Source organism: Diabrotica virgifera, chromosome 2 (assembly GCF_917563875.1).
Source record: "Diabrotica virgifera virgifera chromosome 2, PGI_DIABVI_V3a".
Classification (NCBI taxonomy): domain Eukaryota; kingdom Metazoa; phylum Arthropoda; class Insecta; order Coleoptera; family Chrysomelidae; genus Diabrotica; species Diabrotica virgifera.
In genome coordinates, this window is record NC_065444.1 from 43,339,482 (window position 1) to 43,364,400 (window position 24,919).

General features: G+C 32.8%; 2 protein-coding genes across 5 annotated transcripts in view; one reads left to right on the forward strand and one right to left on the reverse strand.

The window, feature by feature from the left end:
- Window positions 1–24,919, forward strand: part of LOC114336035 (peripheral plasma membrane protein CASK) — a 610,838-nt gene that overhangs the window by 179,835 nt on the left and 406,084 nt on the right. The gene's annotated exons all lie outside the window — the stretch shown is intronic.
- LOC126879497 (beta-galactosidase-1-like protein 2) overlaps window positions 10,465–24,919 on the reverse strand; it is a 69,508-nt gene continuing 55,053 nt past the window's right edge. For 2 of the 3 annotated variants that reach the window (XM_050642547.1, XM_050642546.1), the window contains 2 exons: window positions 10,829–11,872; window positions 10,465–10,686 (listed from right to left, as the gene is read on the reverse strand). In XM_050642547.1, coding sequence (XP_050498504.1) covers window positions 10,625–10,686; window positions 10,829–11,872 — 1,106 coding nt within the window. In that variant the 3' untranslated portion in view covers window positions 10,465–10,624. The remainder of the gene's footprint in view (window positions 10,687–10,828; window positions 11,873–24,919) is intronic. The other variant, XM_050642548.1, reaches the window with a different exon arrangement.

Genomic DNA, 24,919 nt, shown 5'->3' on the forward strand with positions numbered 1-24,919 from the left:
TTACTTTGCTTATGTATTCTTTATGTATGTATCTGTAAGTATCATCGGTTCAAAGCATGGACCTATAAATAAAGACCATAATTTCAAGGATTAAGTAATATCATATCCGTGTGATACGTCCATGGACGATGGACGTATGTTTATAATACTTGATAATATTTACAAATGAAATGACAGTTGTGGATGTAAGTATCTGTAAATATGCAGTTTTCCTGCATACAACACAGTTCAGCACCATTAGGACACTTTAACAATGACGATTCTTCAATTCGAATTCAGAATACGTTAGGAAATTCACTAAAATATCACCATTTTAACTATTTATAATGGGAAATAAGCCACAATATTATTAAAAAATGATTTTTATTAACGTTTCGACGCCCAAATCGGGTGCCGTTGTCAAAATACAAAATACTGTTAACATAAACAAAAATGTTGTTGCTTAGTAAAAAAATTCTTCTAATAATTTATTTAATTTGACTCATTTATATCGGCAATTCAGATACATATGATACATTTTAAAGTAGAAGACTTTAAAATGATATTGCCAGTATTTATGAGTTGCGTTCCTCGGACGACTTTACTGAAAGATAGTTCATTCGATTACATGAAATCAACCCCAACTCAAGAATATTCGTCACAAAAAAAAATCATAGCATGTGATCTGTCTTTAAAAAGACAACCACGTGCAAGGGTGACATTAAAATTCTCGCGTTAGAGATCTCATAGTAAATCACGAGGGAAAACCAGGAAAAACCTCGTGATACTATCCCGACATCGTAAGTATTTGGTCTTACAGTTAATTTACTCTTAAAATTAATACCAAATTCTGACTTTACTATAATTTTGTTTAAATTATAAATAATATCAATAATACATGGATATATAAGTAATACTAAAATATAAAATATGTACTAACTCGACTATTGACTTACTAATTGTGGTATTTTCTTTCTATTGACTTCCTCTTTCAGTATGGGTATCCACATCCTACTGCATTCCACCGAGGAATTTGCGACACAATTGGTTTCGTTTAGCATAATTAGAGCCGCTTCTTTGATTTTTCTCTTTTTACTATCTGTTTCTTTCATGACTATACTTGAATCTCTCCACTGAACTCTATGTTCATTATCCCATGCGTGTTGACATATTTGAGATCTATCAAATTCTCTATTTTTAATATATTTTTAATATCAACACCAATGGAAACAACACAACGCCATGTTCCTTCTCCTCGAAAGCGATATGATTGGTTGATATTACCAATGGTGCCAAGTTTCTCAAAGAGTTAAGATTATCAGAATATATTTTCATTTAAATAATTAAAAAATGAATGTTTTTCTTTTAATTTCTTGGTTGCGGAATAAGTATATTTAGAAATAATTTATAATAACTAAGTAATATATTTTGATTTATAAATTAAGAATAAATTATACTAATAATTGAAAATTATTTCGAATATCGACTTGAAAATAAAATAATATGACAACGTCAAATTAGGCATTTGTGCCTATGACTGTGACAATCTCATGACTTCACGTAAAGATGTAAATAGTTAAATAAATAAATAAATGTCCATCTTTATTTATACGTGCATGGTTCAAAGTGCTTGTTTTTGAAAAGACTATAGTTAAAATGGCTTGAACGAGTCACTAATCACGAGTGTATGTAAATTTTGAACAGTCATAGCATAACCAATTTTTGTCTACCAGGAAAACAAAAAATCCAAAATATTCAGAAAAACAAAACGTACATTTTATTAATCTTTGAGATTTTTGGGATTACTAATAATTTTTAAGTTATTTTGAAAAAAAAAATCTGAAAAAAAGTCTTATTTTAAAAACAATTTTTTTCAAAAATGAACAGTTTGAACCAATGAAACTTATAGATCATTATGAAGAATACATAAGCAAAGTAACTTGTGAAGCGGTAACGATTAATTTTATGTGGGATGCTAATTAGGGGGTGATTTTCGCGATTCTTTTTACTAAAATATAAATGGGAGCAACAATAGTTTGAGCGTAACTCACTTACTTTTAATGTTAGAAGTTTTTTTTTTAAACAAAAATAAACCTTTTTTTTTAACACTTTAAAAAAGTTGTAATGAGTTTTCCCCGGAAAGTGGTCCGTTTTTAGGTTATTTCTTTAAACGCCCTTAAAAGAAGAGGAAACTTGAATATCTGGGATTATCATGACAGGTAGCAGATACTGGATTATGCAGTTAATATTCAACGGAAAGATCGACGGAAAATGAGTAATCGGTAGGAAGAAATATGCATGGCTACGAAACCTTCGTCAATGAACTGGCTTATCATCAGATGAATTGTTACGTCCCGCGCAAGTTCGAGAACGATATCGTCAAATTGTCATAGAAGAAGCTACCCCTAAAATTTGGACACGGTACTCAAAGAAAGAAAGATTATTGGTAAATGGTATTTAAAAACGAAGTTATACCCTCTAAACTAAAATATTGCCATTATTTGTAAGCTTGTATATTATTATTCCACTTGGAATTTTATCAGGACCCGTCGCTTTGCCATTTTTGATGATTGTATGGCTTGCATTACCCCAGAGCGTGTTATTAGGGGTCCGTCGCAGTTAGTAATGTCTGGAGGAGAACTACTCCTATCGTCTTCAAATAGGTTCGTAATGTAATTTTTCCATTCTTTAAGGTTGTCCTTACTTCAAACATTCCTTTTCCATGTTCCTCATGTACCTAGCAGTACAGTTTTTTTCATATTAATTTCATATTAAAGATGCCAGTCGCTTCTATAATAATAAGGGGTATTGGGTTCTTGGTATGGGGTTGGTCATCAATAATGCAGTTAAATATCTATATCTTGTTTATTCATTGAACAAATTCAATAGAAGTGTACTCAGCTGTTAGGTGATGTCTCGTTCGCTTGATTATATTTAATAATTATTATAAATATGATCATCTCGTGTTATTTTGTATACTGGGTTGTGATAAAGTATGGAACCAAGCAAATATCTTTGAAACTAAAAGAATAATATTTATGAAACTTTGCATGCAAGTACAGTGACGCAAAAGGCATCTGTTGCCATAGTTTTTGTTATTACTCCACTTCCGGTTTCACCGGAAATACCCTTATTTAATTTAAATGGGACACCCTGTATATTTTTGCAGATTTTAAAAAAACTTGTTATTTTTAATTCATACATACCAAATTTAGTAGAAAAAATTTGTTAAAAAGTGTCTGTAGATAAGTTTTTGTATTAATACAACGTAGTAGGAAATAAACGAGTAGGCCATCCTACCATCTATACTGTAGACTAAAATTGTTGTTTACATGCACTGCATGACTTATTTGAATTTAGTATATTAGGTAAAACTGTTACTGAACTAATTGACAGAAATAAGTTGTATTATAAATGGTTCATTTAAGTGAAAAAGATCATATTGAAATATTAATGATAATCGGTTAAGGTGAATTTTCATTTTTTGGAAGTGAATTTTCCAAATCGATGGATTGGACGTAGAGGATTCATAGAGCGGCCCGCTCGTTCTCCGGACCTCAACCCGTTAGATTTTTTTCTTTGGGGTTATCTAAAATCACGTGTTTAAGTTAGGAGACCAAGATGCTTGCAGGATTTGAGACAAAGAATAATTGATGAATGTGAACTAATACGTGGATAAATCTTGCAAAAAGTGACTTACGAATTTATTTATAGGCTTGCACGTTTTTTTTATTTTTAATATCTTGGTCTAACGTAAATAAATTAACCTATTTTTTAACTGGAAAGAGCTTTATTTCTTGTTTTAATAGTTTCTTCTTTCAAACTTGGTATGTATGAATTAAAAATAAGAAGTTCTTTTAAAATCTGAAAAAATATACAGGGTGTCTCATTTAAATTAAATAAGTTAAGAGTATTTCTGGTGACACCGGAAGTGGAGTAGTAACAAAAAATATGGCATCAGATGCCTTTTGCGTCACTGTACTTGCATGAAAAGTTTCATAAATATTGTTCTTTTCGTTTCAAAGATATTTGCTTGGTTCCATACTTTATCCCAACTCTGTATATTTAATCTATGTATGTCTGTTTATAATATTTTTACTGTCAATGTCATAGTCTGTAAATATGATTCCAGCTGAATTGCATGATTTTACTGTGTCACCTAACAATGCGTGGCCTAGATCTCTTTACCTTGCGGTTGTGTTGTAATTATGTAATCAAAACAATATCGTAACAAATATAGAATTCTTAGTCTTTTTCATTATTTTTTTTAATAAATGATTTTTAGAAGTATCCGAATAATGAGTAAAATCTTGTTACGCTTCTTCACTTTTTTATACATGTTGAACGAAAAATTTCACTGTTTTATACTTAAAAAAATAACGAAATCCCCTTATGCTCTTATCGGTTGGGCATGATCATAATCGCCAAAACTTTGTAATATATAAGCAGTTTGCGTGGGATCCGGTTTCTGTTGTGGAAGGAACTTTCACTTTCGGTTGCTAACAACGTAACTAGTTTAGGTCAGCGCGTGAAACTTTTGATCACAACTTACAACTTCGGTCATTTGTATACGTCATAAATTGGGATAAAATTGGATTTCGAGGGAGATCGCGCCGAATTTAATTTAATCTGTCAGCAAAAGTTGTAAAGGCATAGTGGTTATTTTTGAGCTTATCCTTTGATATCGTTTTTTGTCTGTGTGTATAGAATTTGCAGAAGTTGAAGTTTGAAGAATAAAAAAGCTTTTGTACAGAGCGATCTCTGTTTTCTATTTGGTATACGAATTTTTATCATCAAAATATATGAGACCTTCTATTCGGGTATACACTCTGGATAGCTATAGTAGATTACGAGAAAACATTTGACTCCATAGAAATCTGAGCAGTCCTTAATGTCTTAAACAACAATAGAGTTGATGACCGATGTACAAAAATCATTAAGCAGTAAGCGCCACGCTAGTAGATAAACGGGTACCTGATTGCTAGGCTTGGGCTAATCCGGCCCATTCTTACCTCTGTCTTTCATATCTGTCATCTGATATGTCATGTGACTGTCGACTGTCATAAAACTGTTCAAAATAATTATTTTTCCATACATTAATTATTAGTAATGTTATTCTGCTTTAAGAAAGCTTTATTCAAATACCAACAATATTACACTCTGCTTTATAACTTTTACGAGTTTAACACAATGACAACCTATAGACTTCAAATACAACTACTGTTCTATAAACTGTCAACTTTCTATGTTTATATAAAGCATTCCAACATGCTGTCAAAATTAAATCAATATGGGGGCTGGGAGGCAAACAGAAATATTATTCTTTCAGTTCTTAATGTGTTTCAGATCATTTTAGTTGGGTTTCTTTGTAATTTTGTTTTGTACAAGGGTTAATTTAACATGTTCACTGGAAGATTTAATTTAAAAAGGATAGTATATGCCTCATTTCTGTTGTCTTTTGAAGTGTGGAATGCGAAGTAATCGTGATAAAGTGCAGTTTATCGGTTACCATCAGTGCTACATTTTAAGCATAAAACTGATCTAAATAAGTTATCATCTGAAAGACAAAAACAATGTTTAAATGCGTTATATAACGTCGTATAAAAATGCTAAATAACTAACTATGTCCATGTTCGTTAAGCTTGGAATACTGTCTCCACTGTAGGTTAGCTCAGACTATTTGAAGGAAAATGGATCTATATTGTTTATTTTGCCAATCTTTTGCTTGTATCTGTATTTATTGTCTATCAACAATTTCGAAAATATTCAGTCTTTTTTATTTATTCACTGCTTAAAACTAAATAAAATCATTGAACTACTTCTACCTCAAACAACTAAACTACACAAATTCAACAACAAAATGTTCTGAAAATACAACTAAAAAACTATTTTTTCTTCTTCATGTGCCTTGCTCGATTATCGAACGTTGGCTATCAAATTGGCTAAAGTAATTTTGTTAACGGCAGCTCGAAGGGATGCAGAGGATCTGTTATACCATTCTCTTAGGTTTTTAAGCCATGACGTTCTTCTTCGACCTGGCCCTCTTCTTCCGCCTACCTTGCCTTGTATTATTAAATGGAGTATAGTATATCTCTATGGGTGTCGCATAACATGGCCAAAATATTCAAGTTTTCGATTTTTAACTGTTCTGACGACTTCCGTAACTTTTCCCATCCGGTACAGAACAACCCCCTTACGAACTCTATCGACCCAACTTATTCGTAGGATTCTCCGGTATACCCAGATTTTAAAGGCTTCCAATTTCTTGAGAAGAGTATCTGTTAAAGTCCAACCTTCGACACCGTACAAAAGAGTAGAGAACACATAACATAAAAAACTATTAAAGGTAAAAAACTTAAAATGTGGTACAAATATAAGCAAATACAATGTTTGTCTTCCAGCAGTGTCATAAGCGTCAAAGTTTTGGAATGCCCTATTAGTCCAGAGAAATAAGGTTTTTGTCGGGACACTTGAGCAGCCAGGTTGCAAATGGGTTTTTTGGGTACTATATACCTAATACATTATAAATACAAAAATGCCCGTCACAGTTCGGACGAGAAACTTAGTTATTAACAAATAAGGGTCAACAATGGCAGTTTTTTCGTTTAAATCGCTACAGGTAAAAATAGGGTAATTAAATATCTTATTTATAATACATATTCTTCTTTTTGTAGATGAGCCAAGGTTTAAAACGGCGCATTTTGAATTTTGGTCCGATCTTTTTTTGTTTCGAAAAGTGCAAAATAAAACTAAAATTTCAAAAATAAAAAATGTGCTATAGCTTTTGCGAAAATGGCCTTAAGACTTTCATATTGCACGAAAAGTTGAGTCGAACATTCCGTATAACGCACACAAAATTTTAAGACGAGTCGTCAATTAGTTTAAATTTTAATCAATTTGTTTATCGCAAAGAGCTTTTTTTTCTCAATGTTATTCAGAAAATAATCATGACATAGCAATTCTGTGGAAACCGCATGCAAGAATATTAGTTATATTTTTAAAGTATTGAAAAAAAATTATTAAAAAGTCGTTTTTATCACTCCGAACAAAGTTTAGTAAAATAGAGTCATTTTTGGCTTCTAAACAATTTGAATATCTTTGTTAATATTGACTATAGAGTAAATCAAAAGCTGGTATTTTTGTACGAATTTTCAGAAAAAAAAACTTTTTGCCTAGGTTAATTAGGTTCAAAGTTAGCAACTTTTATTATTTAATTCGCAGTTACATCTATATACATCAAATTCTCCTGTAACAGTGTTAGTTACCATACTACTCTGAAACGGCTTGGCCGATTTTTATAAAATTTTACACGTTTATCCTGTAGGACCTTGAAGAGGTTTTAATTTATTGAAGTTATACTTCTTTACCGGCGATATGAGGGTGAATTTTTATATGTTAAAACCTATGATCCCGGCGCATGCGCATTATAACTTTGTTGTGATTGGATGTTCAAATGACATGTCAAAAATTATTCAATATGGCGGCTGTGGCACAGCTGTAGTTAGATTATTTATGGTTGTTGCGTTTTAAAATTTGTGTGAAAAGAAACAACAAACAAAAGTTAGTTAATAGTTATACTGCCTTTTTAAATAGTTTTCATATACCTATATTTTTGGACTTTTGGACTATTTTGGACAAGGAAAACTCATTCTAATTTGGTAAGTAGTTTTTATTATAATCATATTGTAATTATACATTTGGATTAGGTTGAAATACAGTAGAGCGTCGATTATCCGAACTAATTGGGGGACATAGGTGTTCGGAAAACCGATTTGTTCGGATAATCGAACTACAATATATTGATACATATTTATAGTCATACATATTTATCCACAAGTGAATGAAAGCCATATTTATATAGTTACCTACATATTTATTTATATCTTGATAATGACAACTAGCAACTAAACAAGAAAGTGCAGTCTTTGCAACAACATAATTATTTTTGGATACAATATTGAAGAAAATTGAAGATATTTTAAGCGTCAATTACTAACGCTTGCTCGGTATTCGAGTGCGGGACGAGGGAGTCGATAGTTCGAATAAGCGGTCGTTCGGTTGATCGACGTTCGGATAATCGACGCTCTACTGTACATTTATTTTCTCAAGAATGGGGATTTTAGAGAGAAATCCCAAATTAGGTCCGATTTTTATTTTTAAATTATGATTTTTTGGCGTAGATTTATTTATCTAGTAGGTATGTAATGCTTTGATTTACATACTTAATTTAATTACCAACAAAAGTTCTACCAATCTTCATCTAATATATTGTTTTCTTACTGTTTTGTTATATTTTAATATTTTCTTCCACAAAATTTAAACTACATAATTTAATTATATTCAAAACAAGTGTCAAACAGTAAAACGTTCAGTTACCCTATTTTTCCACATGACAAATAATGTGGAATTGGACGAGTGAGTCTAGGCTTCGATTACGAATCAAAGCGCCCCGAAATTCACGGGTTCAGTTCCCGATGCAAGTTTTTATTTTTTTATTTTTTTATGCATTTTATGATTGTAAGTATATTTGTTATATAATTTTTTTTTCAGAAAATGCGTATTTAAAATTTTTGCCAACAATTATTATCGTTCAGAAATCATTTTTTCTTTGTGGCATTTTTCAATGTGTTTGTGTGCGTTTTATTCTTTTATTTTTTAAAATATTTGGTATTGTCTTAAGAATCACATAATATGTAATAGAAGTATAACTTCTTACGTGCGTACAAAGTACACACACATTCTTTTTTTTTATATCCATAAGTTATAAGGGGGGTTGCCCCCTGACATTTTTTTTATTTTTTTGGACAAAATTATCTACCTTAATTTTATATGATGTAGAATTAAAAAATACATACAACCCTTAATTTTCACTCTTCTATCACCAACCCCTATTTGTTAATAGCCATCTATATATTTACATCTATAAAATTCTCTTGTCACAGTGTTAGTTTCCATACTCCTCCGAGACCGCTTGACCGATTTTTGTGAAATTATATATGTATATTCGGTAGGTCTTAGAATCGGTATAATCTATTTTTCATATCCCTGAATGATAAGGGAAGTTCCCCCTAACATTTTGTAATGTTAGGTGGGGTTGTGTGTACATAACGTACTCTATAAGACTACGAGTACATACAAATTAAAAAAATTATGATCAAAATCTACCAACAAGTTCCAGCGATATTAATCGTATCATATGTTTGCAGAATCAGTTTCATTTTTTGAGTGCACGTATTTTAGTAATTCCCCTCCACCGACCACGAATTAATTCCGTTCGGACGCCAGGTTTAAAGCTTTATTAACCACTCTGTTGAGGTTCAAAGTTTACTCAAATTTTTACCCATAACCTATATATCTTCAACTTCAAAATGGCTCTAGTTAGGTTGCTTAATTGTTATAAACAAAGTAGCCGTCAATTAAATAAAAAAAGTGGCTAACTTTGACCGTAATTAACCTAGGAGAAAAGTTTTTCTTTGAAAATTCGTATAAAAATACCAGTTTTTTAAATTCCATTGTAGTTTTAGCCTACAGTCAATATTAACAAAGTTATTCAAATTGTTTATAAGCCAAAAATGACTCTATTTTAGTAAAATGTTTTCTAAGTGATAAAAATGACTTTTTAATGATTTTTTAAATGCGTTGAAAATATAACTATTCTTCTTTCATGTTGTTTTCACAGAATTGCTGTATCATTATTATCTTCTGAACAGTAATATTGCGACTAAACTTTTCATGCAATATAAAAGTCCTAAATTCATTTTCGCAAAAGTTATAGCAAATTTTTTATTTTCAAAATTTTAGTCTTATTTTGCAATATCCGAAGCAACAAATAATCGGACCAAAATTTAAAAAATTATATTTTAAATCTCATCTACTAAAAGAAAAATATTATAAATAAGACATTTAATTACCATGTTTTTACCTGTAGCGATTTAAACAAAACACTCTAATTTTTGACCCTTATTTGTTAATAACTAAATTTCTCGTCCAAACTGTGACGGGCATTTTGGTATTTATAATTGTATTAGGTATATAGTACCCAAAAAACCCATTTGCAACCTGGCTGCTCAAGTGTCCCGAACATGGTATATTTTTGCCTTATTTTCCTGGTGTAAACTGGTTTCTATACATTTTCTGACGTTGTAGATGTTACTAGACATAAAAGTAAACACTGCAACAAATGACGGGTCCAGGACTGCATTAGTTCAATGTACCCGTGTATCTAGTAGCGTGGCGGTTACTGTATATGACAATGCAACATAGCAAGTAAAAACAGAAAAGATAAAATACACAAGGACACTGACATGAGTTATTTATTTTAGCTCTAGAAGATATGTTTAGAACTCTAGAATAGGTAAATAAAGGAGTGCCGATAGACAGCGTAAACCTGAGCCATCAGCAATAGCAAAACATAGAGGAAGTTTGGAATCTAATTATGTGGAAGCAACCTATAAGTATTATGGGCAGTCCAAATAAAATAAGCAGTTCTTTTCATTTAATTTCTTTAGTAACATTTTAAACATTCATCAGATAAAAAATAAATAAATAATGAAGCTAAAAAACATTTTATTCTAATTCCGCACTAGGTATAACTTTGGTAGATTTCTTTAATTTCCCCTTTTCGCTTCTAATATGAAACATAATTTTATGCAGATACCATAACATACAAATTTCTGAAGAAAGAAACCAGTGTTTTCAATTCCGTACCTGTGAAAGAAACAAAAGATTAAACATGCACTATATATATAGCAAGAGTTATATAATGAAATGTAAACAATTATTCTATCTAACAATATAATTTCTTGACAACAAAAAGTCGCTATATGATACTAATAATTAATTGTTTTACCTCTGTTTACAGTGTTCACATGACCAACCTTTTCAAATATTGGATGATCTACAAAATCTAGATAACTAGGAGAATAATAGTGCTCAAACACAATAATATCATTTTTTCCTTTATGTAAAAATGGAGCAGGCAGATACAGGGTTTGTTGTGGACCAATAAAAAAGTGTCTACCTAACACAAAACCATTAACTATTGTGATCCCCTTGACCCAAGTCCTTAAAGACACAAAGGTATCTTGTGGTTCTTCTGGTATGTTTAGTGAAAATTTATAAAGTGCTGGAGTATTTGTAGTGTTTCCTACAGCTTTCCAGTTGCCTAGATTTTTGTTCCAGCTAGTTTTAAATTCTAAGGGAATAATCGTCCAGTCTGTTAGTTTATTTCCATTAACGAAAACGTCATCAGTAAGACCTTTATATTGTTGGAATTGATCTAAGGCTCCATATCCGCATCTTCCAAAGTTCTCAACAACCAAATCTAACGTAGCGTTTTGAAGTTCTTTATTGCCTAGACTTAGGGTAGAGTTGTAGAGCTTCCAGAAGCCGAATCCTTCGATGCTCTTGTCGTTGACAGGTGCAGGTGATACCAGCTCTCCATTTAATAAAACAAGTACTGTATCTCTCACGTATCCAGATATTGTTAGTACAGAATTGGCTGCCAGATACAGATTATACTGTCTATAGACAATATAGCCGTAACTTTGACCAGAATTGTTATTTATAGGTAACCTTTCCATCGACATAACATTTTCTGATTTAATTATTTCGTTTGATTCGTCAATTATATCTGACAGCAATAGTTGTCCCTCGGCCATAATCGAAGGGTACTTCACAGGGGCAGTGATGTTTGGTAGTGGGGGTAGCTTTGTTTTAACTGGATTTCTGGCAATTATCTCATTTGATATTAAGGAAAATTTGTTAGCAACATTTCCGTATTCAGAGATTGGTGAATCGTAGTCGTAACTGGTGGTGTCTATTTGAAGTCCAGAATTGTCCATTCCTCTTGTGTTATCGTTTGCACCATTCATGAAGCCAAAACTGGTACCACCTAGAACAAAGATAATTGTGTTAGTAATATTATTTCAAATTCATGTGCGATTTCCCTGATTAGAAATTTTCACATACCAGCTGCATTAGCGAAAACCATACTCAACTGTTACAGTTGCAGAAAAATTTATTTAAGATCTAATAATAATAAACTAATAGGTCCTCGATATAATAACCTAGGACTTCCACAGGGGTCAGTTTTAAGCCCTCTATTATTTAATCCGTATACAGCTGACTTGCACAATATTTCAATAGTAAATAACAGCTTTAATATAATACAATATGCTGATGATTTTCTGATATACTCATCTTCCAAATCATACGAAAAGTGCATACAAATTTTAGGAAAAATGGACGACTTCTCTAATAGCTGGTTCAAAGAAAATGGATTTGAAATAGCACCAAGCAAATCCAGTATATGTATTTTCACGAGACATAATCTCCCAAAAATAAACAAGATAACAGCAAGCAGTCGTGAGTATAATTTCTGTGCTTCAATTAAATATTTAGGGATGATTCTTGACCGTAAATTAACTTTGAAGCTACACATGAAATTCATGTTAAACAGATGCAACAAGGGATTAAATTTCCTTAAAGCAACTTCTAAAACTCGGTGGGGAGCCGATGTACAAACGGCATTGCTTTTTTATCGATTGTACATAAGATCAATCATCGATTATGGATGTGTTTTGTATGGTTCAGCAGCTAAGTATATCTTGGGAAAAATAGACGTGTTTCAAAATACAATATTACGTATTTGCCTGGGTACTATGAAGGCAATTCCAACCAATTCGTTATATGTTCAAGCTATTGAATTTCCATTGAGATATAGAAGAGAATATCTTAGTAAAAAATTTCTGGTTAATACTTGTTATAGAAACCCCTCTCTCTACTCCAATATTAGAAAACTTAATAATGCAGATTTAAGAAATAAATATTGGATCCACAAGAACTCTCCCCCACTTTGTGAGGCTTTTAGAAATCTCTCATATTGCGATTACACCAACTCACATACATATAATAGCTCAAACTTTGAAGATTTTTATGCTTTTTGCAAACTATTACGGTAATTAAACCAAGGTACCATGTAAATACTGCAATCAGCTTCAATATTTAGAAAACTGGCCAGAATCAACAGTTATTTACACAGATGCATCAAAGTCTTCTTTTGGCACTGGAGGCGCTTTTTATATCCCCTCAAAAGTATAGAAAACATGTTTACACTGGATCATAATTTTTCAATTTTTACGGCTGAAGCCATAGCAATTTATGAAGCATTAAAGTATTTTAAGAGTTCCAATGACAGCTCCGCAACAATTGCCTCTGATTTTTTTCGGTTCTTTTAGCCATTGAGACTATGTTTTTACCCAGCCAAAACACAAATATTTACATTCTTTTAATCAAAAAAATTATTTTTTAATTACACCATGAGCAAAGAACAGTTAGATTTTTGTGGATTAAAGCTCACATGGGGCTCGAGTATAATGAGCATGTAGATATATTAGCTAAGAACGCCATTGATTCTGGTGTGAAAACAGATTATAAGCTCTGCTCTCCAGATTTATTTATAAAAATCAAGAATGATCTAAACAATCAGTGGAAACAAGAATATTACGAATATAGTCAACACTCCTACTCACAATAGGCACTGATACAACCCACAATCCCGAGCGAATTTTGGTATAAAAATTACTCTGTCCCACGTAGATACAGTACATCTATTATCAGAATGAGATCTGAACACGCGTGTTATCCAGCCCATCTGGCAAAACTTAGAATTTTAAGTTCCAATATATGTGAAGATTGTCAAAAAGAAGCAGATTTAAACCATATTTTTTTGAATGTACAAAATATATACAACAAACTGATGACTTAATAAAAAATTTATTCAAACATAAAATCCTTCCTCCATATAACATTTGCTACCTTTTGTCATTAAATAATAAAACCGGATATGACTATTTAACAGAATTTATTTCAAAAAGTAACCTTAACTTGTGAGCACAGTAGTTAAACTATGTAGTAACCTTTGTTTTCCCCATTTGTTTAAAACCTTCTTTCCGTGACCCAGTCTAGTTTGTGTATTAATTTAATGTCTTGATGGGTCCCTAGACGAGAAGCGAGTAAACATGTTTATTCCTTACTGATAATGATAATCAAATAGGTATTGTCATAATTACTTTATTTTCTTTGCTTTAGGAAGAACTTAAAAAGTTGTGACTGGCTGAATGGCAAAAGCCTGTGCAAAAAAAATACGCGACTTCCCAGTGAGCACAAGAAGTATTTGTATTAGAAAAATGTCTGAATATTATGTTTATATGGGATTAAGCCCCAATTAAGCCTCCATAGTTTTGCTGTAAAAAATAGGAAATTACAGTAGCCAGCAAGGAGTAGATTTTTCTGTGGTTGTGTGACATCGGGCACCGATTTATTTAGACAATTTGTCATTATTTAAGGTATACTATCTTTGGTAGGTAAGGTTGGCTAGGTGCTACGTTTTCTCGACTTAGTTTTACGAAATGGAAGCTTGGATCTTGAATACTGCATCAATGGACAAACTGGAATCATTCGAGTTGTGGGTGTATAGAATAATTCTGAAAATCTCATGGACAGAACAAATCACAGACAATGAGGTTCTAAGAAAGACGAATAACGAAATGGAAGTATTAAATACAATTAAAACCAGAAAATTGGAATATCAGGTATATATTACACGTGGAGAGAGATATAACTTGCTCCCACTCATTATGCAGGGAAAGATCCAAGGAAAAAGAATCTTAGGGAGACTTAGGATATCATGGTACGGATGTATCAAAGTACGGATATACATAAAATGAACTTTTCAGAGCAGCCGTCTCTAAATTTCGAATAGCTATGATGATTGTTATGGGTGGGACAGAAGAAAAAAATGAAGTATGCGTTAATGTGTGGTCCGTAAGTGGTAAAAGCTATTGTTTTGAAAGTGTGGACAATTTTGAATGTCTGGGTGTAGCATTCGATGAAAATGGAAAAGGAAAATTAAGCTGTTTAAGAGCCCTAATGAATTCAAAATGCCTTTCTAGATAAGGCAAACTCCGAAAATATATAAAAGTAATAGGACCCACAGTTACATATGCCTGCCAGGTATGGACATTACATAAGGAGGAAGAGGACATTGGAAAAATAGGAAAGGAAAATATTGAGGCGTACATTCAGAGGAAGGAAGAGAGAAGACGGGTGGTAGAAAAGAACCAACAACGAATCAATGGCTTTGTACAAAAAACCTACCATCACCAGGTTAATAAATTCACAAAGGATCAGATGGTTGGGGCATGTAGAAAGAATGGTAGCGAACAGAATGTCCAAACCTGTTATGGCCATAAAACTAATCTGTCCCAAAAGAAGAGGTAGATCCAGAACGAGATGGATTAATATAGTGGCGGAAGATCTTAAACATGTCAAGGTGAGGAACTGAAAAAAAAAAGCACACAACGGAAGTGACTGGAGACATTTTGTTCATCAGTCACATAGTTAAACATTTTTTATATAAGTATTTAAGTTTGAGTTTTCTTCAAAATAATCGTATATATTTAATTTTATTATTATTTTTAGTCATATTTTTTTAGATTTTTATAATAATATTTTTTATACATTATTGTTACTATTGACGCAACTGGTTGATTTTTTGACTATATGAAACATTGTTTATGTTTTAATAATTTAGTCCATCCTGTAGAATTGTTAACAAAATATTTAGGTAATCTCTTAAGTGATTACTAAATTTTTATTTGTGGCTAAATGTTTTTGATTGAGTTATCTGTGTAATTGGAGGTCTAAATGTCAACAATTTTTATGTTTATTGAATGTTTATAATATTTTAATCTATTTCTAAGTATTACATCATATTTGTACCTTTTTGTTAATTCATAAGCATTATCTTATGATAGCCTGACGGCCAAGTAGTTTTAAATTAATACATTGGAAAACCAAAAAGTATACGAAAATGCTTCGTAAAAGAATGACAACCAGAGGCGGTCCTAGCCCATGTAGCCCCCGTGTGCAGTCGATGCCCTGGCGCCCTTTGCTAGACGCGCAGTCAAAATGGACTAGTCGAATAGGTACCTACCTAGTACTAGTACATTAGGTACACTTATAATGCAAACAAAAATCCAGATGCAAATAGTGCAATATTAAAAGATGTCGGGAGCCAATTGGTATTCACGGCGTCAGAACAACCTACCCAAATCTGTTAAAAATATTTAATTAAAAATATTTAATTTTTTATCTATGCGATAAGGTTGAAAATAATACTATAAAGGTACTTTTGCATAAGAAGGGAGATAAGACAGAATATTACAGACTCCTTAGCCTGCTAAACCACTTATACAAACTCTTTACAATAGTAGTGACATCAAGAGTAGAAAAGAAGCTAGATTTTTACCAGCCAAAAGAACAAACTGGATTTAGCACAAACTTTGGAACAAACGACCATCTGCAGGCAGTAAAGTTACTAATTGAAAAGTCAATGGAATATCAGCCAATCAGTCAATGGAGTATAAGCCCTTGCCCTAACTGTCGTGGATTTCATAAAGCCTTTAACACGATAAAGCTGGATAGCATTTTAAAAACTATAAATGAATGCAGCATTGACTATCGTTATTGTACAATCATCTATAATATTTATAAAGAGACAAAAACGAGTGTTAAGATACATGATAAAACCAAACAAATAAACATAGAACGCGGCGTAAGACAAAGCGACACACTCTCGCCAAAACTATTCATTACTATTCTGGAATATGCCTTTAAGATCCTTAGCTGTGACAATAAAGGGATCACAATAGATGGAGAAAAGTTAAATTATCTTCGTTTTGCAGATGACATAGTCCTTATAACTGATGACCTAGGAGAAGTAAAGGAAATGCTATATGAGTTAGACGCTATCTTCTGGAAAATAGGCCTGAAAATGAACTTTACTAAAACTAAATTTATGACTAATCTGATTTCTAGCGGACAGCTACGTGAACAGGAAGTTGAGCTAGTGGAAAAGTAAATTTACTTAGGTCATGAAATTAGAATTGGCAGATATATCCAAACATGCGAAATAAAAAGATTAACTCTTGCTTGGGCAGCTTACGGAGCGCTGAGAGACATATTTAGGAGCAGTATACCAATCAGTTTAAAAAGACAAGTGTTTAATCAATGTGTGCTACCGGTAATGACATATGTAGCAGAGACATTGACTCTAACCAAGGCGACAGCGTCGAAAATGAGGGTTGCTCAAAAGCGTATGGAAAGATCCATGCTGGGGGTAACCCTACGGGATAAAATAAGAAATGAAGATCTGAGACAAAGAACCGGTTATAGACCGGGATCACAGATATTATATAACGTGTCACCAAGCTTAAATGGAACTGGACAGGACACATCGCCAGGCAGAAGGACTTAAGGTGGACACGAAAGCTAATGGAATGTAGACCAAGAGAAGATAAAAGCTGTTGAGGAAGGCTGCCTACGCGATGGACATATGATATCAGGCGGATTAGTAAAAACTGGCAACATACAGCACAAAACCGTGAAGTATGGAAACAATTGGGGATACCTATGTCCAGCAGTGGACGTAAATTGGTTGGATGATGATGAAGGTTAAAAATTGGTTGAGGAAATTTGACAGGTTTGACTACACGAGTAAATAGTACTTTTACGAAGGAATTGGTTATAGATGAATAAAAAACCAACTTTGTATTTATTTAAAAAATAATAATTTATTAACGAATTATTACAAGATGCACATACTATAACATATAATAATTATGAAAAAAATACTTTTCGTGCTTTTGTGTTAGCAAAATCTTGAATAATATCACTTAATTCAACGCCTTTGAAAATGCCCGGAAAATCCCAAGCAATTTGACCTTTATAGGTTTCACAACCGATTTCGGAATTATTGTCGGTATGTCTGCAAACGAATCGAAAGATTGCCGCTCGTCCGTTGGACGAACAGCCGGGCGGGCGGCAATCTATAAATCGTGCTTAAGTGCCCATGTAATTTTTCATTTATCGTTTTAAAGCATATTTTATGTTGAATAAAGTAAAGGACCCGCCCTTTGGCGCTCGGCGCCCCCAACATCCCGGCGCCCGTGTGCACTGCACACCCTGCACAATAGGTAAAGCCGCCTCTGATGACAACAAAACATGACATATTATTCAATATGCACAAGAAAGTTCAGGAAGTGGCTGGCCTGTATGACACGGAAAACTGACACTAATACTCTAGTACAACGGTTTTCAACTTTTTTTAGATTGAGGCACACTAACTGAAAAACTGGTTCAGGCACGACACACTTGGGTAAATAATCTCTATAATGATAGTGAGTATAATCAAATTTCACGGCACACCTACAGGGACTTCGGGGCACACCAGTATGCCGCGGCACACTGTCTGGGAAACTCTGCTCTAGTAGATAATTCAGGAAAACTTATTATAGGTGAACTAGGATGACGGATTTACCGACAGATTGCAGTAATTATTGTACAGTAGCCTTGACATCACAGACGAACCAAGTACTTCTAACCAACAAGACAACAAATTCTTAATATTTAGAGTTTAACATAGAAACATATTTATGCTCTTTGTTGACAAAGCCTTCTATAACGTAGAATGTAAATAACTGAAAAACTGTATGTAAATAACAATGCTAATGTAAGAGTTAATGGTAAGGTTTTGAAATATTTTAAATTAAAATCTGGAGTTCGACCTCGATAGGAGGAAGAAAAATCAAAGTCCTACGTTATGCTGATGACACTGTTATATTATCGTCTTCACCAGAGGAACTGGAACAAATTATGAATAGGTTAGGCATGGTGGGTACGGAATATGTAGGAAAAATGTAAAGAGAAGAAAAAAGCTTACCTAAAATACATGTCAACTAAAACATAAGAGGCATACGATAATTATAAGACTATAAGAAACGAAACACATTCAGTAGTAAGAAGAATAAAAAATGATTACTGGGAACGTTTTTCGAAAGAAATATGATTTTTATGGTTTCTAAAAGGAAATATGGCGCTTTATAAGAGGTCAAAGAACGGAGGTAAACGAACTAATAGAACCAAAACACATAGAAAAGGATACATGGATTGAATATCTAAAAAAGCTCTATGCAGAGGAAGAACAAATGATGCTAGAACCGGAAACACCAGAAATTACCACAAATGAAGATATTAATATAAGTGTATAGGAAGTACGAAAAACACTCGAAAAGCTGAAGAACAGAAAAGTTGCAGGTAAGGATGGAATACCAAACGAAATACTGAAATATTATGGAGCAGCAATGACAGAACAATTAACAACATTAATTAACAAAATCATAAAACACAATAAAATACCGGAAGAATGGAGAACGAGCGAACTAATTCTACTATTCAAAAAAGAAGATAAAAAGCAGCCAGAAAACTACAGAGGTATCAACTTGTTAAATACTACCCTAAAACTTACAACTACTAAAATCTTACAAGACGTAATGAATCAGAGGATAAGTTTAGCAGATTAACAACAGGGTTTTCGTACTGGAAAATCGTGTACATATGCAATATTCGTCATAAAGCAAATTACTGAGAAATCACTAGAGTATAATAGACCAGCATTTCTATGTCTGATTGACTTAAAGAAAGCATTTGACAGAGTAAGACTCAAAGATGTAATCCATCTTCTGTATAATAGAGAAGTTCCTCTAGATATCATAAAAACTATTGACAACATCTACCAAAACAACAAAATGGAAGTCAGAATAGATGGACAACTTACAGAACCTATAGATATAGGCAGCGGAATAAGACAGGGAGACTCATTGAGTCATATGCTTTTCAATTTAATCATGGATGAAATCATCAAAAACGTCAACAAAGGAAGAGGATATAGAATGGGAAACAAAGGAGTAAAATACTCTGCTACGCATACGATGCAATATTGATAGCCCAAGATGAAGATAGTCTGCAAAAATTAGTCCACAGATTTGACATAAGAGCAAAAGAATTCAATATGACAATTTGATCTTAGAAAACCAAAACAATAGTAACCAGTAAAGAACCAATCAGATTCAAAATAGAAATTGATGGTATCAGTATTGAGCAAGTAATGGAAGTAAAATACCTTGGAATTACATTGTCAAGTTACGGAGACCTAGACAAAGAAGTGAGAAATCAAGTACCTAGAAAAAAAGAATGGAACAACCACATAACCAGAATGGGAGAGACACGTGTGGTCAAAATAGCAGGAGATAAATCACCAATCGGTAGAAGAAGTATCGGCCGACCGCGCAAAAAATGGAGTGACAACCTTCCATAGAGGTATCAATCCGCCAATGAACCAGCAGAATTGCTTATAAAGAGGAGGAAGAAGAAGAAGAAGAAGAAGAAGAAGAAGAAGAAGAAGAAGAAGAAGACTTACCCTAACTATCAACCAAAATATACTGAGCTATTTTCGACATATAACTAGAGGAAGAGCGAATTACAGTTGAAGGCAACGTAGCATAGCGGGCAAAAGATCAAGAGAAAGATCTCCAGTACGATAGTGGGATCAAATAATGGACATGACTGGTTACTCATTTTCCGAAGCAAAACAACACGCACAGGAGATAGATAATTGGATAAAAATAGTTAAACAAATTACATGACGCCATTACATCCTTACGAAGAAGAAAAGATGGAGAAAGAAGAAGAGGTTTCTGGACATGTCCTAGCCATGCCAATCTAATTTTTCACAAGTCTTACAATATCATCTTCTTCTTCTTCAAGTGCCATCTTCGTTCCGAAGGTTGGCGATCATCAGGGCTATACGTATTTTCGAAACTGCTGACCGAAACAATTCGTTGTTGCTACAGCTATACCATTCCCGTAGATTTTTTAGCCAGGAGTTTCGTCTTCTTCCTATGAACCTTTTTCCTGCTATCTTCCCCTACATAATTATTCGAAGCAGTTCATATTTTTCGCCTCTTGTAATGTGTCCTAAGTAATGCAGTTTTCGTTTTTTGATCGCATATATGACTTCCTTTTCTTTATTCATTCTTCTCAAGACCTCGACGTTTGTGTCTCTCTCCGTCCATGATATTCTCAAGATTCTGCGATACATCCACAGTTCAAATGCCTCTAATTTTTTGGTATCCATCTTTTTCAGCGTCCAGGACTCCATTCCGTAGAACAGCACAGAAAGTATGTAACATCTCATCAGGCGAAGTTTCATTTCAAGGCTCAAATCTCTTCCACAGAACACTCTCTTCATTTTAGTGAATATGTATCTGGCTTTTTCTATTCTTATTTTGATTTCTGCTGAGCTATCGTTGTCTTCATTTATTAAAGTGCCTAAATATTTGTATTTGCTAACTCGATCGATAATTTCATTGTGTAAATATAAATTTTGGACATTTCGTGTTGATTTCGATATTACCATAAATTTAGTTTTCTTTATGTTCAAATATAGTCCATATTATACACACTACTGCTTTCTGATTGTAGTACATATTTGCTATTAGTCGGATGTCTCGTTTATCTAAATTATTTTCTGCCAGGAGTCTGATTAGATGATCATGCCGCACTTTATCAAAGGCCTTGTTATAATCTATGAAACACATGAATACATATCAATTTATGTCAAGACATCTTTGAGACATAACGTTCAGTGCAAACAATGCCTCTCCTGTTCCGAGTCCATTTCGGAATCCAAACTGGGTATCATTGATGTCCATTTACAGTTTTCTGTGTACTCTAGTGTGTATAATTTTCAGGAATATTTTCAGTACATGGCTCATCAAACTGATTGTACGGTAATCACTACATTGTTTGGCATTCATCTTTTTTGGTATAATAACAAAGGTGGATAAAAGCCATTCGTGTGGTATTTTTCCTGATGTATAAATGCTTTTGAAAAGTTCAACTAAAATGTTGATTGAGTCTTCTTCTATCAGTTTAAGGATGTCCGTTGCTAATCATCTGGACCTGGGGCTATACCGTTTTTCATTCTTTTTAGTGCGTACATTACTTCCTCTTCCGTTATTTCTGGACCTTCGTCTCCTTGTATGTTACTTAGTTCAGATTGTTGTCTATCATCTGCAAAGAGTTCTTCAACATAGTTTTTCCATGTCTTCAACTGTTCTGTTATTATGTTTCCGTTGACATTATACAGGATATTTGGCTGCTTATGTTTTTGTGTACCTGCAAGTTCTTTCACTTTTTTATGTACCTACATTAAAAATATCATGTTTTGCTTGCAATTGCTCTATTTCTTCACATTTTCTTTTATAAAAATCTTCCTTTGCTATTCTGATTTCTTTTTTGATTTCTTTCTCCATTTGTTTATACCTTTTTTCGTTTTTTCCTTTCATTATTCTCCGATTGTCCATGAGAAGAAGGATTTTATCAGTCATCTTTGCTTTATTTTTGGTTTTTCTTTAGTCAGAATTTTCTTCGCAGGACTTGTTATCGCCATTTTTACGTTTTAGCATTTTTTATCCATGTTGTTCATTGGCTGAGATGTTTCTTTTTCATGAAGTATTTTCAAATTATTATTAATACATCTTTGCAGTTCCTCCTTTACCTCCAGGTTACATAAATGACTGACGTCTATCTGGTTTGCTCTTCTTTTCTGCTCCAATCTTTTTAGTTTATATAATACCCTTCATTAAATTCATTATCCTCGTCGTTTTTCTTTGTTTAACTTTCGTTTGATTAACTTTTTACACAAAACGCTTCTACACTTCTACATGTGTGGTATTACACTGTGGTTTCCTATTTCATTCTGCTTCCTGTTTTACCCGTTCATATTATTCTGGTATCATGATTAAATAAACTGTAATGGATCGCATTTGGTGCCGTACGTTTATATTATTTAATTAACAATTACACAAATGAAACTGACTGAATGATGCGTTCCATTAAGCGAGACGCAGACGGTGCGGAGTGTGTCACAACTAAGTTGAATTAATCAATGATTATAAATATTTTTTATCGGTTGCGACTAAAAATCACAATTTATTGAATAATGTTAACACATTTACGGACACGACTGCATATGAAGTCACTTACTCCATAAGAAGATGTGTCCACATCTGAAGCGTGTCCGTGAATATGTTAATAAGGATAATGAAAACACCTTAGTACCCTTTACTATCTATGTGATCTTATACAGGGTGGTGAATCGTAAAACTGGCCAATGGAAATTTGTAAACTGTTGAATTCCTGCTTCCCTAATTATTTTACATCAAAAGTCGTGAGAACTTGTTTGTAGGAGATTGAAATATGTATTAAAAACAAAAGTTACAATTATTCTACAATTTAAACGCATTCCAAAATTTTGAAAAATATAATGTATTTACCACAGTAGGTATGTGTGGGCATGTTAGGCCACACGTTACTATTTAAGTGACAGTGCGCACACTATTGACTGAAGAAAATATTTTTATTGTTAATACTTTCTCCTTAACTGATGGTATCTTATCAACTTTATCGTGTTTTAAACAACAAATGATAAAAAAAATAAAAAATTGATAGTTCAAATTGTTAATAATATTATAATAACTTCATTGTCACCAAATGCAACCTTATACACATTATTGCACTGTGTGTGGCCTAACTTTGGCATATTACTCTGAAAATCGTATTATATTTTTACAAAATTTTGAATAATTATTGTTTGTAGAACAATTTTAACAGTTGTTTTCAATACATATTTCAATCCTCTACAAATAGTTTCTTATGACTATTGATGTAAAATAATTAAAGAAGCAGGAATTCAACAGTTTAGAATTTTACATTGAGTTTCCTATGGTCCGTTTTCCAATTCACCACCCAGTATAGTTCCTGCGAGATGTGAAATTTTTATTTTTATAAGATACTAGCAAACTTCATACCACCTTAGAATTAATAAATATTCTGTTAAAATTACACAAATCCAAAAAAAATCTAAAAATCATTCAAATCACCACTATCACCCGTAATTCTTCTTTTTCAAGTTTCATCTTCTACCGAAGGTTGGAAATTATCTTGGATATGCGAACCCTGTTTACTGCCATTGCAATAGTTCTGCACTACTGCAGTCACGCCATTTTCTTAAGTTCTTAATCCTGTATCTGTCCACATTTCGCTTCCCTCGAATGCTCGTCTTGCATAATAAGCCGTAAAAATGAGTATTTGCCCTCTCGTCACTTGTCCCAAGCTATCAAGTTTTCGTCTTTTGCTAGTTATACCTATTATTTCTGTTTAATTTTTTATCCTCATTACTTCCACGTTTGACCTTCTTTGAATCAATGATATTCGTAAGTTTCTTCAAAATTCAAAGGCGGCCAACTTATTGAGATGCAACTGTTTTAGTATCCACGCTTATAAGCCACGAAAAAAGTAGAGAACACGTAACACTGATGCACCCTTAGGCGTAGTTCTAACCATATTCCAACCAAAAAAGAAACTTCTTCAGTTTAATCATTGATGTACAATCTATTTTCAATAGGTGTGTTAATTTCTTGGGTTTGGCCTACATTTGATGTTATTCATGTTTCTAAGTATTTGTAGGTATCCACACTCTCAATTACAATATCTTCAATTATCAATTGGATGTTTGTATTCGAAATTCGAAAATTTCTGTATTCGAGTGAAAGTATAAGTTTTTTGTGTTCCGTATTGTCGAGAAACCTACTATGGTTTCGTTTTCTAAATGTTTATGAGAGTAGAAGTCAGGCAGTCTATAATTATTCATCAATTTGTTCATTGATAAACAGTGCTTCTACTATTAAAAGTCTACAGGCAATGCAAGTATAGTAAAACAAATAAATTCGTAGTATGTTTTTTTATTTTGATATCCTACTTTAACAGATAGTAATTAAGCTGATTATTTCATTCATAGGAGATTCTGACCAATAGAAAGCTACAGAAATCTGAATTAAATCGATAATTTTTGATAATCTCCCGTCGTTAAGTATATTACGTCAGATGCCCTTCGTTGCTACGAAAAAATACACTCAGTGACATTAATGACAATTAATGTTTTAAAAATTATAAAAGTGATGACTTTCAATCGTCA